The sequence below is a fragment of the Felis catus genome, chromosome A1, assembly GCF_018350175.1.
Source record: "Felis catus isolate Fca126 chromosome A1, F.catus_Fca126_mat1.0, whole genome shotgun sequence".
Taxonomy (NCBI): domain Eukaryota; kingdom Metazoa; phylum Chordata; class Mammalia; order Carnivora; family Felidae; genus Felis; species Felis catus.
Window position 1 is genome coordinate 202,719,599 of NC_058368.1, and position 16,987 is coordinate 202,736,585.

General features: G+C 35.0%; 1 protein-coding gene across 1 annotated transcript in view; it reads left to right on the forward strand.

Moving 5' to 3' along the window:
- The window catches only part of HCN1 (hyperpolarization activated cyclic nucleotide gated potassium channel 1), a 390,472-nt gene that overhangs the window by 303,161 nt on the left and 70,324 nt on the right, over positions 1–16,987 (forward strand). The window contains exon 5 of the mRNA XM_011286847.4: positions 15,605–15,751. Within this exon, the coding sequence (XP_011285149.2) occupies positions 15,605–15,751 (147 nt within the window). The remainder of the gene's footprint in view (positions 1–15,604; positions 15,752–16,987) is intronic.

Sequence of the window (16,987 nt, forward strand, 5' to 3'; positions counted from 1 at the left end):
AACAAAACATGACATGATCAGACTTACATTTTAAAAGGATAGTGCTGGTTACTGGGTTGAGATTTAATTATGAGCAATCAAAAGGTAAGGCAGAGAGACCAGTTAGAAAGCTATTGGAGTTAACTATATAGGATGTGTTCATGACCTGGACTAAGTTTGTAGGACTAGACATGAACAGGTGAATATGTTGTAAAAGTAGGTCCTAGAATATTATTCAGCAATAAAAACTTAAAGAAAATATCTACTGATATATTCAACAACATGAATGTATCTCGGAAACATCATGCTAAGTGAAAAAATGTCAGATTCAAAAGATTATATATTGCATTGTCCTATTTATGTAGAATTCTAGAAAAGGAAGAGCAAGTGACAGGTCATTAGTTTCCTGGGACCAGAGTTGACGATGTAGGATAACCACAAAGGAGAGTGAGGGAACATTTTGAAGAGATGGAAATGTTCTAAAATGGGCATGCCACTGATTGTTCATGGAAATGTACACTCAAAGTGTGAATTTTATTTTATATAAATTATACTTCAGTAAAGGTGTAAAGAGAAAATAAGTGCATCTGATAAAATTTGCTGACAGCAGTGGTGTGTGAAAGAAAGAAATATGACAAAATCAACTGCATTGTTCTTGGTGTCAGCTACTGTTAGAAAGTCATCATTATCTGAGATGCAGAGATGAGATCTAATATGGCAAAATGAAGTTTTGGGATAAGATTTCAGCCTTGGATGTATTAAATGTGGGATCATTATTACACATCCAAGTGAAGATGCCACTTCAGCAACTGGACATATGAATCTGTCTTTGAAAGAAGTCAAGTCTGCAGATAGACATTTAGGACTTCTCAGTGTATAAATATATATATATATATATATATATCACTTAAAGCAGGAAACTTAAAGAAAACAGCATTCCCTACCAATGAGTATTGATGCAGAAGAAAAGAGGGCCACTAGAATAATTTCCAAATTCCTCTATCATTTATCACTTCTACATAACTGTCTATAACCCTTGCCAACTGCCTAACTTAACCAACCAAACACCTGGCTAAAAAGATGCTCATTATTAATAATTGTTGATTGAATATGCCTCCTTAAGATCATTTAGCACTGAGAAGAAATGAAAAAAATCAAGCTAGTGTCATCCTCTTGAATTCTCAGTTGGTTCTGAGAAATTATAACCTGAAACCATAAAGATTTAACAAGTGAAACAGAATCCACTCTTCTCCATTCAGAATAAATTCACCAAAAAAATCTTATGATTATTAGAAATGGTGTGAACTGTTGACCCCTTTATGACTGAGTGAAACAAGCCTTCTGCTTTGCTTTCTCTTCTAATCTGGCCTTGACTAGGATGGTGGTGGTCGTAGTCGTCGTAGTAGTAGTATTTTAACTGGAGAAGTGAGTATAAATGGCTGGAGGCAGTGGAGAAAGTTGAAGTATAAGACATTACCCTATAGCAGATAGGGTCATGTTTCTAAGGAGGGATGAAGAGAGGATATTCAAATACAGTTAAAAGATGAGATTGGACTGGGAGAAGAAACACTTCCATTGTTACAAGAGCAAGAAGAAGAGAAGGAAAACATACTGGTATCTTTCCAAGTGAGTTAATAGACATTTTTATATGAAAACTTCCATTTATTCTTAGGATTTTAGGTAAGATCATCTGTGAGTGAAAAAAATGTTGGAGGAGGGAAATAAATGTTTAAACAGAATAGATTATTTTAAGTGGTCCTATGGAAAAATGAAAAAGTGATGAGGTTACCATGTATGTCAATCTGTAGTCTTGTTAAATTAAGGATAAAAATCATTTTCCTACACACACACACACACACACACACACACACACACACTGCGAGAAAAACTGCAGTAATAAAGGTCAAAACCATTCAGATCAGGAAGTCTTTTAAAAATATTCAAGCACACATTTTTACTCTATTATAATAATTATAATGACTGTTTAAATTTCTAGTAATCATCTATCCTCTTAACTTTTATTCTGTAATTACTAAAAAATAGATTTCTAAGAATGTTTTATATGAACAATTTATTTTGTAATTAAGCATTTTATTCTAATTGCTAAATACAATGATCTTTCATTAGTATTAGTATTATTTATAACTACTTAGTTAAGTCTTAAAATACTTAAAAGTATTACACTGACTTTTGGAAAACTTTTGAGAATCTGTCCGTTTTAAAACCAAACTATAAGAAGAGTAATGAATGAATGAACCATGTAGTGCAAACAATTGCCGAGTTTTTTTTAATGATTTTGTTTTTAAATATATGAAAGTATAATCCGTTGTGAAATATCTGAATGGAAAGCACTAGGTTCCATAAACCAGAGGGCAATTGTATGTTTGTACTGGAAGAGATCATTCTGGATGGAGGAGTAATACTTTTTAACTGATAATATTTTCTGTAAGGATTTTAAGATCATCTGTTAGCTTGTAATTTTGATAGTTTTCCAGTCCAAGTAGATACTTATTCACTATCACAAAAACATTTCCCCATATCTTGACAGCTGAAGAATTTCCTCTTTTATAGAGAAAACCCATGTTTCATTACCCAGCTTTCCAAAAAAAAAGATAAAAAGTGAAGATAAAATTGAAGTATCTCACTCAAATTTCTGCAGAAAAGATAACTCAGCAACCATCTGCTTTCCTTCATGTGTGATTTGCTCTTAATTTTTTTCCTCATTTCTATATTAGAAGTCAAATTTAAGTATATCAGGATACTTTTATTATTATATGAATTATTCTTATATAATTATGTTACTTAAAGAATTTCAAAAAATAATGATAAATTCTTTTTTGCTGAAAGAAAACTTTTTCCCACCTCAATATAAAAATAGAGGAATACTGGTTGTGTATTTGAATACAGCCATTTTTCCAGTGAAATTGAAAAATATAACTCCCTCCTCAGGATGTATGAATTGAATTTTGCTGTGTTTACAGCATAGTTCTTGAAAATGATCAATCTTGCTGTAAATATTTTAGAAATAATGCTTGATAAGATCATTTGAATATAACCTAGCTTTATATACATATATATAAGACAGAGCCTATAGCAGATAGGCTGTGTGTTATACACATATATACATATATGCTATACATGTGTATATAAAAGTATTCATTTATTTTTAAATTTGTAGGATCAAAAGAGAAACCATGGCTTCAGTTACCATGTAAATACATGACAACACTGGGGCACCTGGGTGGCTCAGTCAGTTAAGCACCCGACTCTTGGTTTCAACTCAGGTCATGATCTCATGGTATGTGGGTTCGAACCCCGCTATTCGCTTAGCAAAATACACTGTGCTGACAGTGTGGAGCCTGCTTGGGATTCTCTGTATTTCCCTCTCTCTTTGCCTCTCTCTCTCTCAAAATAAATAATTTCACTTAAAAAATTAAAAATAAATAAATAACAATACTAAAAATATCTTTGTAAAAATAAGATAACTTAGTCATAAATGCAATCATAATTGGCTTAAATATTTTTTAAAAGTAACCGATAATTGATTATCATTCATTGAAGGGAAACTTTAAATATTTCACTGTTATTATTATTTTTAAAATTATGATTAAAATTTACAACATGTAAGGATTTGAATATAAAATTTATAGAAATTGTTATTCTGTATGAAAAATGCCATTTCAGACACCATTTTTACAATGATGTTTTTTCATTGAGCATAAGGTGTATATTTTAACTTAACTGGATTTTTAGCTACATGCTGTTTAATGATTTTCCCAATAACTATCTGTGAATAGAATAATGCTTTAATAATATTACTAAATTATGCAATGGTTAATACTAAAAGTGTAATTCAATGTTTTTGTTCATTGCCCTCTACTTATTGAATGCCATCTATGAAGATATTTTATTCTTATCTTTCTTTTTAAATAAAACTATTCCGAAGTAATTACAATAAAAATATGTTTTCAGAAGTAAGAATTAGAGCTGTGTTACTTTGAAACTCACAATAAATATATAGTTGTTAAAGAAGGTGTCATGATAATTATCTACCTCTGTCAGGAAATGAGGGGCACCAAAAAACTCCGATGTTTCAATAAGCTTTAGAAGGCAACACAAAAGGTGTTGAATTAGTACACCTTGTTTTTTCTCTTTGTTTTACAATTTAAAATATTAGTTTTGATGTATGCTGGAAACATAATATAAAGTATATGTAATATTCAGTAAAATTTTTATTATCTGTTTAATAGCCCTTATATTTAGTATAATCTAGATATATTTCCTTCTCCTTTGTGTATCTATAAAAAATAAATGAACATTATAAATTATGTGAGTAAAATAGAATATTCTGGAAATGTATTGGAAAAATAGTTACCAAATATTATAAAGAGGACAGAGTAGCCTTTTTGGATGTCATATGGTTTGTTTGAAACTTATTACACAATATAATATCATATCATATCATCCCCAGAAATATATTGATAATTATCCATAATACTTTCACTTTTTGAAGTACTGCTGCTTGCTCAGCATTTTATTAAAGTAACACTAAATTTATTATCTAATGAGATTCCATATAAATACAGCATTTGCATGTGCTAATACTAATTTTTAAAAGTATATTCTTATCTATTGGTCATAAAATGTGTAGAGTGTCAGCTAAACAGGATATTATGAAGTATTGCATTAATTTTTAAAAATTATTGTATAAATAGATTTATCTATGAATAAAATGTAGGAATTCATATTCCCTTTCTTTTTTTTTTTTAATTTTTTTTTTCAATGTTTATTTATTTTGGGGACAGAGAGAGACAGAGCATGAACGGGGGAGGGGCAGAGAGAGAGGGAGACACAGAATCGGAAACAGGCTCCAGGCTCTGAGCCATCAGCCCAGAGCCTGACGCGGGGCTCGAACTCCCGGACCGGACCGCGAGATCGTGACCTGGCTGAAGTCGGTCGCTTAACCGACTGCGCCACCCAGGCGCCCCCATATTCCCTTTCTTAGGTTACCTAGGAACATTTACTATCATCTCCAAAGATTGTGGTACATTCTAGCAAGGAGGCTGACTTTTGGTAGCAATGATCTTACCATTAATAATTATTTCTGGAATCCTTTGCAGTCTCACTATATAAAAACTTTGAAACTACATAGTCTCATTATATAAAGTATGGAATGACAATTATCATTACAGTCTTTTTTTTTTTTACTTTCAAGATTTTATTTAAATTCCAATAGGTTAACAAATAGTGTAATATTAGTTTCAGGAGTAGAATTTAGTGATTTATCACTTACATATAACACCCCGTGCTCATCACAACAGTGGCCTCCTTAATTGCCATCACTCATTTAGCCCATCATCCCCCCCTGCTGTTCCCCCAAGCAACACTCAGCTTATTCTCTATAGTTAAGAGTCTATTTTATGGTCTTCCTCTCTCTCTTTCCCCACATGTTCATTTGTTTTGTATTTTAAATTCCACATATTAGTGAAATTGTATGTATTTGTCTTTCTCTGACTGATTTATTTCACTTAGCATAATACACTCTAGCTCCATCCATGTTGTGGTAAATGAAAAGATTTTATTGTCTTTATACATATTCATTGTATATGTATATACCACAACTTTCCTATCCATGTATCAATCAGTGGATATTGGGTTCTTTCTATGATTTGGCTACTGTTGATAATGCTGCTATAAACACGGGTGCATGTATCCATTTGAATCAGTATTTTTGTATCCTTTGGGTAAATACCTACTAGTGCAATTGATGGATCATAGGGTAGTTCTATTTTTCACTTTTTGAGGAATCTCCATGCTATTTTTCAGAACAGCTGCACCAGTTTGCATTCCCACCAGCAGTGCAAGAGGGTTTCCTCTCTCTGCATCCTCACCAACATCTGTTGTTTTCTGAGGCATTGATTTTAGCCATTCTGACAGGTGTGAGTTGGTATCTCACTATAGTTTTGATTTGTGTTTTCCTGATGATGAGTGATGTTGAGCGTCTTTTTATGTGTCTATTAGCCCTCTGTATGTCATCTTTGGGAAAATGTCTGTTCATGTCTTCTGTCCATTTCTTAACTATATTATTGGTTTTTTGGGTGTTGAGTTCAATAAATTCTTTATAAATTTTGGATAGTAATCCCTAATCAGGTATATCATTTGAAAATATCTTCTTGCATTCTGTCAGTTGCCTTTTAGTTTTGTTGATTGTTTCCTTTGCTGTACAGAAACTTTTATCTTGACAAAGTCCCAATAGTTCATTTTTTCTTTTGTTTCCCTTGCCTCAGAAGATGTATCTAGTAATAAGTTGCTCCATCCAGTGTCAAAGAGGTTACTGCTGTGTTCTCCTATAGGATTTGTATGGTTTCCTGTATCACATTTAGGTCTTTCATCCATTTGGAATGTATTTGGTGTATGGTCAAGAATGTGGTCCAGTTTCATCCTTCTGCATGTCACTGTCCAGTTTTCCCAACACCATTTGTTGAAGAAACTGTCTATTTTCCATTGGATATACTCTCCTGCTTCTTTGCAGATGAGTTGACCATATAGTTGTGGGTCCATTTGTAGGTGTTCTGTGCTGTTGCATTGATCTATGTGTCTGTTTTTGTACCAGTACTGTACTGACTTGATCATGACAGCTTTGTAATATAACTTGAAATTTGGAATTGTGATGACTCCAGCCCTGCTTTTCTTTTTCAAGAACACTTTGGCTATTTGGGGTCTTTTGTGGTTCCATACAGATTTTAGGATTGTTTGTTCTAGCTCTGTGGAAAAAAAAAAAAACACTGTTGGTAATTTTGATAGGGATTGCATTAAGTGTGTACAGTGCTTTGGGTAGTAGTGACATTTTAACAATATTTGTTCTTTCAATCCATAAGCATGGAATGTTTTTCTATTTATTTGTGTCATCTTCAAGTTCTTTCATAAGTATTCTAAAGTTTTCAGAGTACAGATCTTTTACCTCTTTGGTTAGGTTTGTTCCTAGGTATCTTATGGGTTTTGGTGCAGTTATAAATGGGATCGATTCCTTGATTCCTATTCTGCTGCTTCATTATTGATGTCTAGAAATACAAGCTATTTCTGTACATTGATTTTGTATCCTACAATGTTGCTGAATTCATGTATCAGTTCTAGCAAATTTTTGGTGGAGTCTTTTGGGTTTTCTACCTGGAGTGTCATGTCATCCGTGAATAGTGAAAGTTTGACTTTTTCCTTGCTGATTTGGATGCATTTTATTTTATTTTATTGTAGTCTGATTGCTGAGACTAGGACTTCCCATTATTGAATGACAATGGTGAGAGTGGACATCCTGTCTTGTTCCTGACCATAGAGGAAAAGCTCTCACTCTTTCCCTATTGAAGATGATATTACCTGTGGGTCTTTTGTATATATGGTCTTTATGATGTTGCAGTATGTTCCCTCTGTCCCTATGATGTTACAGGTTTTTATCAGGAATGGATGCTGTGGTTTGTCAAATGCTTTCTCTGTATCTATTGAGAGGATCATACATCTTATCTTTTCTTTTATTAATGTGGTATATCACATTGATTGATTTGCAAATATTGAACCACCCTTGAAGTCCAAAATTGAATCCCACTTGATCATGGTGAATGACCCTTTTAATGTACTATCGGATTCAATGTGGTACTGTTTTGTTGAGAATTTTTGCATCCATGTTCATCAGGGATATTGGCCTGTAATATTCTTTTTCAGTGGGGTAATTGTCTGGTTTGGAATCAAGGTAATGCAGGCCTTGTAGAATGAGTTTGGAAGTTTTCTTTCCATTTCTCTTTTTTGGAAGAGTTTAAGAAAAATAGGTATTAACTCTTCTTTAAATGTTTGGTAGCATTCCCCTGTAAAGCAATCTGGCCACGAATTTTCGTTTGTTGGGAGATTTTTGACTACTGATTCAATTTCTTTGCTAGTTATTATTCTGTTCAAGTTTTGTATTTTTACCATTTCAGTTTTGGTAGTTTATGTTTCTGGGAATTTATTCATTTCTTTCAGAATGGCATATAATTTTTCCTAACATTCTCTTATAATTGCTTGTATTTCTGTGCTGTTGGTTGTGATCTCTCCTCTCTCATTTGTGATTTTATTTATTTTGGTCCTTCCTCTTTTCTTTTTGACAGGTCTGGCTAGGAGTTTATCAATTGTATTAATTTTTTCAAAGAACCAGTTCCTGGTTTCATTGATCTTTACTACTGTGGTTTATTTTTTTTGTTTCTATATCATTTGTTTCTGTTCTAATCTTCATTACTTACCCTCTTCACTGGCTTTAGGCTTCATTTGTTGTTGTTGTTGTTGTTGTTGTTGTTTAGTTCCTCTAGGTGTAAGGTTAGGTACTATATTGGAGATTTTTCTTGCTTCTTGATGTAGGCTTGTATTGCGATATACTTCCCTCTTATATCGCTTTTGCTGCATCCCAAAGGTTTTTGACTGTCTTGTGTTAATTTTCATTTGTTTCCATGTATTTTTTATTTTTTCTTTAATTTCCTGGTTAAACCATTCATTCTTTAGTAGGATGTTCTTTAACTTCCATGTATTTGTGGTCTTTCCAAATTTTACCTTGCAGTTTCCTTCAAATTTCATAACATTATGGTTTGAAAATATGCATGGTATGATCTCAATCTTTTTGTGTCTGTTGAGGCCTGATTTATGACCCAATATGTGATCTATTCTGGAGAATGTCCCATGTGTACTTGAAAATAATGTGTATTCTGCTGTTAGGATGAAATGTTCTGAATATATCTGTTAAGTCCATCTGGGTCGGTGTGTCATTCAAAGCCATCATTTCCTTGTTGATTTTCCCCTTAGATGATCTGTCCATTGATGTCAGTGGGGTGTTAAAGTCCCCTACTATTACTGTATTATTATCAATGTGTTCCACTGTGTTTGCTATTATTTATATATTTGGGTTCTATCAAGTTGAGGGCATAAATATTTACAATTGTTAGATCTTCTTGTTGGATAGACCCCTTTATTATGATATAGTGTCCATTTTTATTTTTTTTTTACAGTCTTTGGCTTAGAATCTAGTTTGTCTGATATAATGGTGCTACTCCAGCTTTCTTTTGACATCCATTGCATGACAAATGGTTCTCCATCCCCTCACTTTCAACCTGCAGTTGTCTTTAGGTCTAAAATAGATCTCCTTATAGGCAACACATAGGTGGATCTTATTTTTTTTATCCATTCTGACACCTTATGTCTTTCAATTGGAGCATTTAGTCCATTTGCATTCAGAATGATTATTGATAGATATGAATTTAGTGCCATTTTATTGCTTGTTTTGTGATTGTTTCTGGAGATTTTCTGTTCCTTACAAGTCTTTGTCACTTTTGGTCTTTCTTCCCCCACTCAAAGAGGTCCCTTTAATATTTTTTGCAGGGCTTGTTTTGTAGTCATGACTCTTAGTTTTTGTTTGTCTGGAAAACTCTTTGTCTCTCCTTCTATTGTGAATGATAGCCTTGCTGGACAGAGTATTCTTGGCTGCATATTTTTCCCATTCAGCACATTGAATATATCATGCTACTCCCTTCTTGCCTGCCAAGTTTCTGTGGAGAGATCTGCTGCTAACCTTATTTTCTTCCCTTGTAAGTTAAGGACTTCTTTTGTCTTGCTGCTCTTAGGATTTTTTTCTTTATCTCTAAATTTTGCAAATTTAACTACAATTTGTCTTGCTGCTAGCCTGCTGTTGTTGATTTTGACGGGAGTTCTGTGTGCCTCTTGGATTTGGATGTATGTTTCCTTCCCCATTAGGGAAGTTTTCAGCCATTATTTCCTCAAATAAGCCTTCTGCACCCCTTTCCCTCTCTTCTTCCTCTGGTACTCCTATCATATGAATGTTATTACACTTTATAGAATCACTGAGTTCCCTAAGTCTACATTCATGATCTAACATTTTTCTTTACTTCTTCTTTTAAGCTTAATTGTTTTCCATAATTATATCTTCTATGTCACATATTTATTCCTCTGCTTCTTCCATACTTGTGGTCATTACATTTACTCATTTTTGAATCTCAGTTACCACACTTTTCATTTCATCCTGACTAGCTTTTAGGTCTTTCGTATCTATAGTAAAGGACTCCCTGTTGTCCTCTATGCCTTTCTCAAGCCTACCTAGTATCCTTATGATTGCTGCTTTAATTTCTCGATAAGGCATATTGCATATATCTGTTTTGATTAGATCACTGTCTGTGACCATTTCTTGTTCTTTTTTGGGGATGAATCCCTCCATCTTGGCATTTTGTCTAGGTCTCTGTCTTCTTCTCTGTGTTACCAAAGCCTGTTATGTTTCCTGCTCTTGAAAGTAATGGCTTTATAAAGAGGTCGTATACCATGCATGGCCTGGCACTTCAGGAAGTGTCTTTGGTGTATGCTGTGTGCACTCTGCTATGGTGTTTTGGCTTCTATTTCTCTCAGGCAGTCCTCTGCAGAGTTTCTCCTTGCCTGAAATGGGGAGTATTGGGACCCTGGCCAGAGTGTGGTGAGTTTTAACTAGGTATGCTCAGGTCTGCTTGTTAAAAGAGACCTTATGCTATCTCCACCAGAGCTGAAGCTTTGCAGAACTCTATGGTCAGTAGGGGTGCAAGCAAGGGGTTTATGCTGGTCTTCTGGGGGAGGGGCCCGCTTCCCTGCTTCTCAGGCACACTTCCCAATGAAATGCAGCATCTGCAGAGGGCAGGAGGTGGGGCTTGGTGTAAGTGGTTTAGGCTTTTGGTGTTGGCACTGTGCTGCTTACTGAAGTTAGTTTATGCTGAGGGTTGGGGGAAGGAAATGGTGCCTGCAAGCTCTTTTGTATCCAGAGAGGAAATGCCACCTTGCAGATGTGCTTCAAGAGAGGGAACCATCTCTCTCAGTATGTCCCAGGGGATTCTCAGATTATGCTGTCTGCTCCTGGGCTATCAGCCCTCCTCCACAGGAGCACTGCAGCACCTCCCAGGCTCCATACCAGCCATGCTATGGACCTCTCAAACTCCAGTCTTTGAGTCCCGTGGTTGTAAAAACTCTCAAAAATCAGTCTCTCTTATTTTCCCAGTCAATGGCTTTGGGAAGTGTTTTCCTTGTGCTTTTCCCTGTGCACTCCTCCATCTCTCTCTCTCTCTCAACAATAAAAAAATAAAAGTTATAAAAGTGGTAACATGGGAGGAATGAGTTTAATAATGGAATGTTGCCTTCATTATAAACACTCTATTAGATCTCATTTTTAGTATCATATTCACACATTATTTTTATGTACTATTTTAATTGCACAGAAGATTTTGAAAATAAAACACATTAGAATTTTAAATGGTAATGCTGTAGTTTCTTTAGATCTGACGGTTTGAGCTTTTGGCTTTATATATTCAAGAAAGAATTGTATTCACATCTTTGTTTTTCAAAAATCTCTTCATCAGTGACTATCAAATGTATCAAGTTATCTTTTGCATACAGTATAGTACTACAAGTAACAGAATCCTTTCCATTTTATCTTTTTTTAAACTTTGCTCTCTTCTACATTTTTTCCATTATCCACCCACTACTAGGTGTCTTTTTCAATGAGTAGTTTATTATTTTTATTCTTCACATCGCACATACATCATATTTTCATTCATTTTTGCAAGTCCTGTTAAGTATGAGGGAAACAGACAAAAATAAATTGTCCCTGTTTTCAGTAAGTGTTGTATTCTACCAAAGATCATTACCCAATTCCCAAATTCAGTGGTTATGGTTCAATACCTCTTTTCTTAGAAATACTCCTTTTGAGCACCCTATCTTTCCCTTGAATTTTATCCTTCTTTGCTGTGAGTCAAGTTTTTTGGTTCTGTCACATTTCGCTGGCTAATCTCAGTTCCCTTAACTTGATCAATTTCCATGATGCAACTGCTTTTAAAACGTAGGTTCCACTTTAAAAAATCCTTTTAGTTGACACATTCTCCCTTAGTGATCTCTTAATCATTGATTATGTGTATACCTTGTCTTTTAAGTGCCTGACCTACATATAAGCATTAGGATGTGCCATGGACATCTTAAACTTAACTTGTCAAAACTGGATTTCCTTTCTATCCCCTACTCTCACTCAAACATGCTTCTTTATGTCCCAAATTAACTCACTACTTAGCATATAGAAGTGGTTCTGATATTTTAGTGTAGGGAAGGCTTGTTAAAACACGGACTTCTAGAATTTCTAATTCAGAGTTTCTGATTTAGTAGATCTGGGGTGAAAACTTCAACCATGCATTTCTAACAAGTTCCCCAGTGATACTGGTGTTTTATCAACTGTACCTTGAGAACCATTGGCACACAGCAATCAGTTAGTATTTGTTAGATCAGTAATTACTATAAATCAATTAATGTTTAAAATATGTAATATGGGTCAAATCAAATTGAACTCAGTATGATTAAATGACAAGAAATACTCATAGAACTTTAGTCTGAAAGAACAAAGATCATGTGGTATAAGATTCTTACTGTAGATTGGTCAAAGTCTAAAGTGATTAAATGATTTTTATGAGGCAAAATAACTATATTCAACCAATCCTGACTTTCCATAAAAATAAAATAATTTTATGTATAACCTTTATAATTAGCTAATCAAGGATTAGTTTTCCAATTCCAGAGATAGACATTGAACACATTATTTGTTTTCTAAATGAGTAGGCCCTTACACATAGGCACAGATTTCTAAAAATGAATAAAATGCTACTAACTTTTAATGCTGTCTCCCATACCCCCTGAGATGCATGCAAAGAACAGAGAAATCTAGAGTTTAGTATCCTGGTTAAGGTTAAAGATTCTTACCAGTCCAACCAGTTTGGACAGTTTGTTGAGAAAAGTAAGCAGAGATTATTTGACCACTACTGGTCCTGAAGAAAGTTGAATCCTTTATTTGTCCAGAACTGAAAGATTTTCATCAATGCAATAAGAAAAACTGTGGCAGTCCTGTTGTCTTAAGCTGTTTTATTGTTTTACCAAGTTTGAATATTTAACAGGATCCACCAGACTTTTATTTTATTTATTTATTTATTTAAAGGCAAAGGATACAGTGCTCCAGAGAAAGAATGCAGACAAGCAAGAGAAGCTGAAGAGCCTTTCCCCAGCATGAGTATTTCCTTTTAAAATACCCCATCTTTGGGCATGTGGGACATGCTGAGTTTCTGGCTTGATCCACCAAAATCTGTGCAAGGAGGCTCGGTTTGTGGGGGAGCTCAGCAACCAAGCCATCAACAGCTTTTTAAATAGTCAAGCCAGAATAAGCAAACCAGATCAGCTAGTTGCAAATCATTAGTGCAAAAGTTAAACTTGGGGGTTTCCAGAGGAGCCTTAGACCCTAAACAGTACATCAGATATCCCACTGCCCTCTTTTTGGGTAAAAGTAAAAATCAGATATACAGATGTCTCTAGAAATAATGATAGAGCTTTTTGAGTCCAGCTGCAAATCAACTTTATCCTACACAGTAGTCTTATAGAGGTCACTGAAGCTTCTTTCTAATGGACTATTGCATGAGTTGCAAGTAGACTGAATCCTAGGTCTCTCCAAGTGGGTTACCAAGGTTAAATAGGCATACAGATTTTGAGCTCTTCAGGAAAAATTAAGCAATCCTTCTCAAGCACATACTAGAAGCTACGTACACACTATGACAGTGACAGAATTGGTGCCTGAATTTAAAATGCCTAAATCATAATCAAGTTGCTTCAGACAGAGAGAAAGAGATATATATAGGCCTGCAGGCTTTAAATACTTGGGGGACAGTCTGGTGACCAAATAAAGGAAGTCTCATGACAAAGTTGTATTTCCTTTAAAAATACTAATCTCAAAAGGGAAGTCTAAAAACTAGGAATGTTATGTGAAAGGAAATTATGTACACAAACTTGAAGAAATGTAATAGGTTGCTGTCTCTGATTAGATATATGTTTTATCATGTACCAATTACTACACTAATTGTGGACAGTTGGGAGAGCTATATCTTCTAGTCAGAGCTATTCCATCAGGAAAAAAAGTGAGAAGAAAATATCCATGTGTTCTCCAAAACACATCAAATGTATTTTGTTTAAGGGAAGAGTCTTGGGGCGCCTGGGTGGCGCAGTCGGTTAAGCGTCCGACTTCAGCCAGGTCACGATCTCACGGTCTGTGAGTTCGAGCCCCGCGTCAGGCTCTGGGCTGATGGCTCAGAGCCTGGAGCCTGTTTCCGATTCTGTGTCTCCCTCTCTCTCTGCCCCTCCCCCGTTCATGCTCTGTCTCTCTCTGTCCCAAAAATAAATAAACGCTGAAAAAAAAAAAATTTAAAAAAAAAAAAAAAAAGGGAAGAGTCTTTTTCCAGTGTATTTATCCAGTTTTATTGCGTACTTTTTTATTTGTATTCATTTTATCATCTATGCGATGAGACTAGTTTGGGGGCTTTAATTAATTTTTTCAAAGCGTGGTCTCATGACCATCTGTATTTGCAACATCACAGGAATGTTTCTCTTTTTTTAAATTTTTTTTAACTTTTGTTTTTGAGAGAGAGAGAGAACCAGAGTACAAGCGTCAGAGGGACAGAGAGAGAGTGAGACAAAGAATCCAAAGCAGGCTCCAGGCTCTGAGCTGTTAGCACAGAGACTGATGCAGGGCTTGAACTCAAGAGCCGTGAGGTCATGACTTGAGTTGAAGGTCAGGTGCTTAACCAACTGAGACACCCAGGTGTCCCAAGGGAATGTTTCTCAAATGTGTATAAGTCATCTGACAATCTTTTTTTTAAGATGTAGACTCTGATTTCAAAGGTCTGGGGTAAAGCCTAAAATTCTCTTCTAATAAGTTCCTAGGTAATATCTATGCTTTTGTTTGAATAGCAGGGATTTATTTTCAAAGTGTATATGTGTATGTATGAGTGTGTGTAAATTCACAAAAGCAAATACATTGAGGGAATCAATCTCTGGAGTTAAGCCTGAAAAATCTGTAATCCCAAAAGGCAACCTCACCCCAAGTGTTATAAACAATCAAGTTTAAGAACTTCTTGGTTAAATGAACTTAAATGTCTGAGTTCATTTTCAACTGTAAAATTATCTGGATCTAGTCTCACCCTGATAGTCTCTAAAGTCCTAAATTGAAGTGTGACATATTCTCTTACTCTACAGGGCATCTGTGTTGCTTGAGTATCAATGACTTACAAACAGCTGCCAGGCTCTCTGTCACGAAATTCAAATTTTAATTAGGTCTGATCTTTTGCTATAAGGTCTAAGATAGCACCTTTTGTACTACCCAAACTTAGGAGATTCTATCCAGATGAGGCACCAAACCTCAACCTGATACTTTTTTTAGAACTCAGCTGAACAAAGATTCCAAGAAAATAACATCACTTTTTTTCTTGCCCCATCACTGGCTTTTCTGGGATGACACCCTTAAATTCACTCAGAGCTCCTTTCCTGCCCCTCAACAACATCTCAGTTCTTTACAGGAAATGTTTACCTAATAAATTCCTTGCATAGCATGTCACACAGAGTAGGTACATTATAGCCTAGTACATTAGTTCCTTCCCCTTAAAAGATTTCTTCTTTTTGTTACTGTTATTCAAATGTTATTGAATATTGAGCATGACAAAGTAACATGATAATTTTTCATACAGCATAACGATGTTTTCTAATTTCCATTTTCCATTCCTTACAGTATAAGCAAGTGGAACAATACATGTCCTTCCATAAGTTACCAGCTGATATGCGTCAGAAGATACACGATTACTATGAACACAGATACCAAGGCAAAATCTTTGATGAGGAAAACATTCTCAATGAACTCAACGATCCTCTGAGAGAGGTAAGGTTTCTAGTCCTCGATATCCATGGTACATGGTCATGGTTTATTTTCTCTTTTCATGGCAAATCTTCAAGTCCATGTTATGACACTACTCAGGAGAGGAATCAGAACCCAGTGCTTTGCTTTTCTTCTCCCATATGTTCTCTCATATACAGATTCGATTGTTCAAAAAAAAAGTACTGGAACATTTTTCTTCTAATTATGACTGTCAGAACGGTCTTATTTTCTGTATCCCTAGTCATAAAAATTCTTTCGTGTGTCCTCATTATATCTTTTCAACCTTACACTCTGTCATCTCTTGCTAACTGAACTGTTTCTTTATCTTTTTTTTGATTTCTATTCTCCTTCCATGTTCATTTTACCTGTTTATTCCTTAGACTTTGATTATAGACAAACCTGACCTGTTGCAAGTAATTCATTTCCTATTTCCTCATTAAAACACTTCAATGTCATGGTGCGTGGGTGGGTCAGTTGATTAAGCATCCAACTCTTGGATTTGGCTCAGGTCTTGATCTCATGATTTCGTGAGTTTGAGCCCCTCATTGGGCTCTGTGCTGACAGCATGGAGACAGCAAGGAGCCTGCTTGGAATTCTCTCTCCCTCCCTCTCTCTCTGTCCCTCCCCCACTCATACTGTCTCTCTCAAAATAGACACACTTAAAAAAACAACAAAAACGCTTGAATGTCAATAATCCCGTTTGCCTTGCATCTTCTTTCCATACCTCCCCAGAAGTCTTCTGTCTGCCCACTTGAATATTCAGGTCACTCCTGATCAAAGGAATATTCACATAATTGTTCATATTTCTTATAGTGCTTTTCTTTCCCTTCTTTCTTTTACTACCAACCTTCTCAAAAGATAGCTGTGTAATCATTACACTGTGGTTTGATCTGCACTTCTTTACCAAAGTTGTTTCCTTGCAAGTTATCAGAAACCTGTTACTCATCAAAGCCTTTGCCTTTGAGCCCTTGGTGGTACTTTTTAAAGTGTTAGCAAAACACACATCCTGAATCTCTTTTTTGGACTTCCTTAACACTGAACCATGAATAAGCCATTGGCTTCTCATTTTGCATATCTTAATCTGTTCTTTTTAAATTTATGTCTTCTTGTACCTTACTTCTGTAAATTATGAGCTCCAAGTTCTTGCCAATATGCTGTTTTCTTAAATCTACATGGTATATATAATAAGCTATGTAATATAGTCGTTATCTATCATGACTAAACCATTTTTCTTTTGAA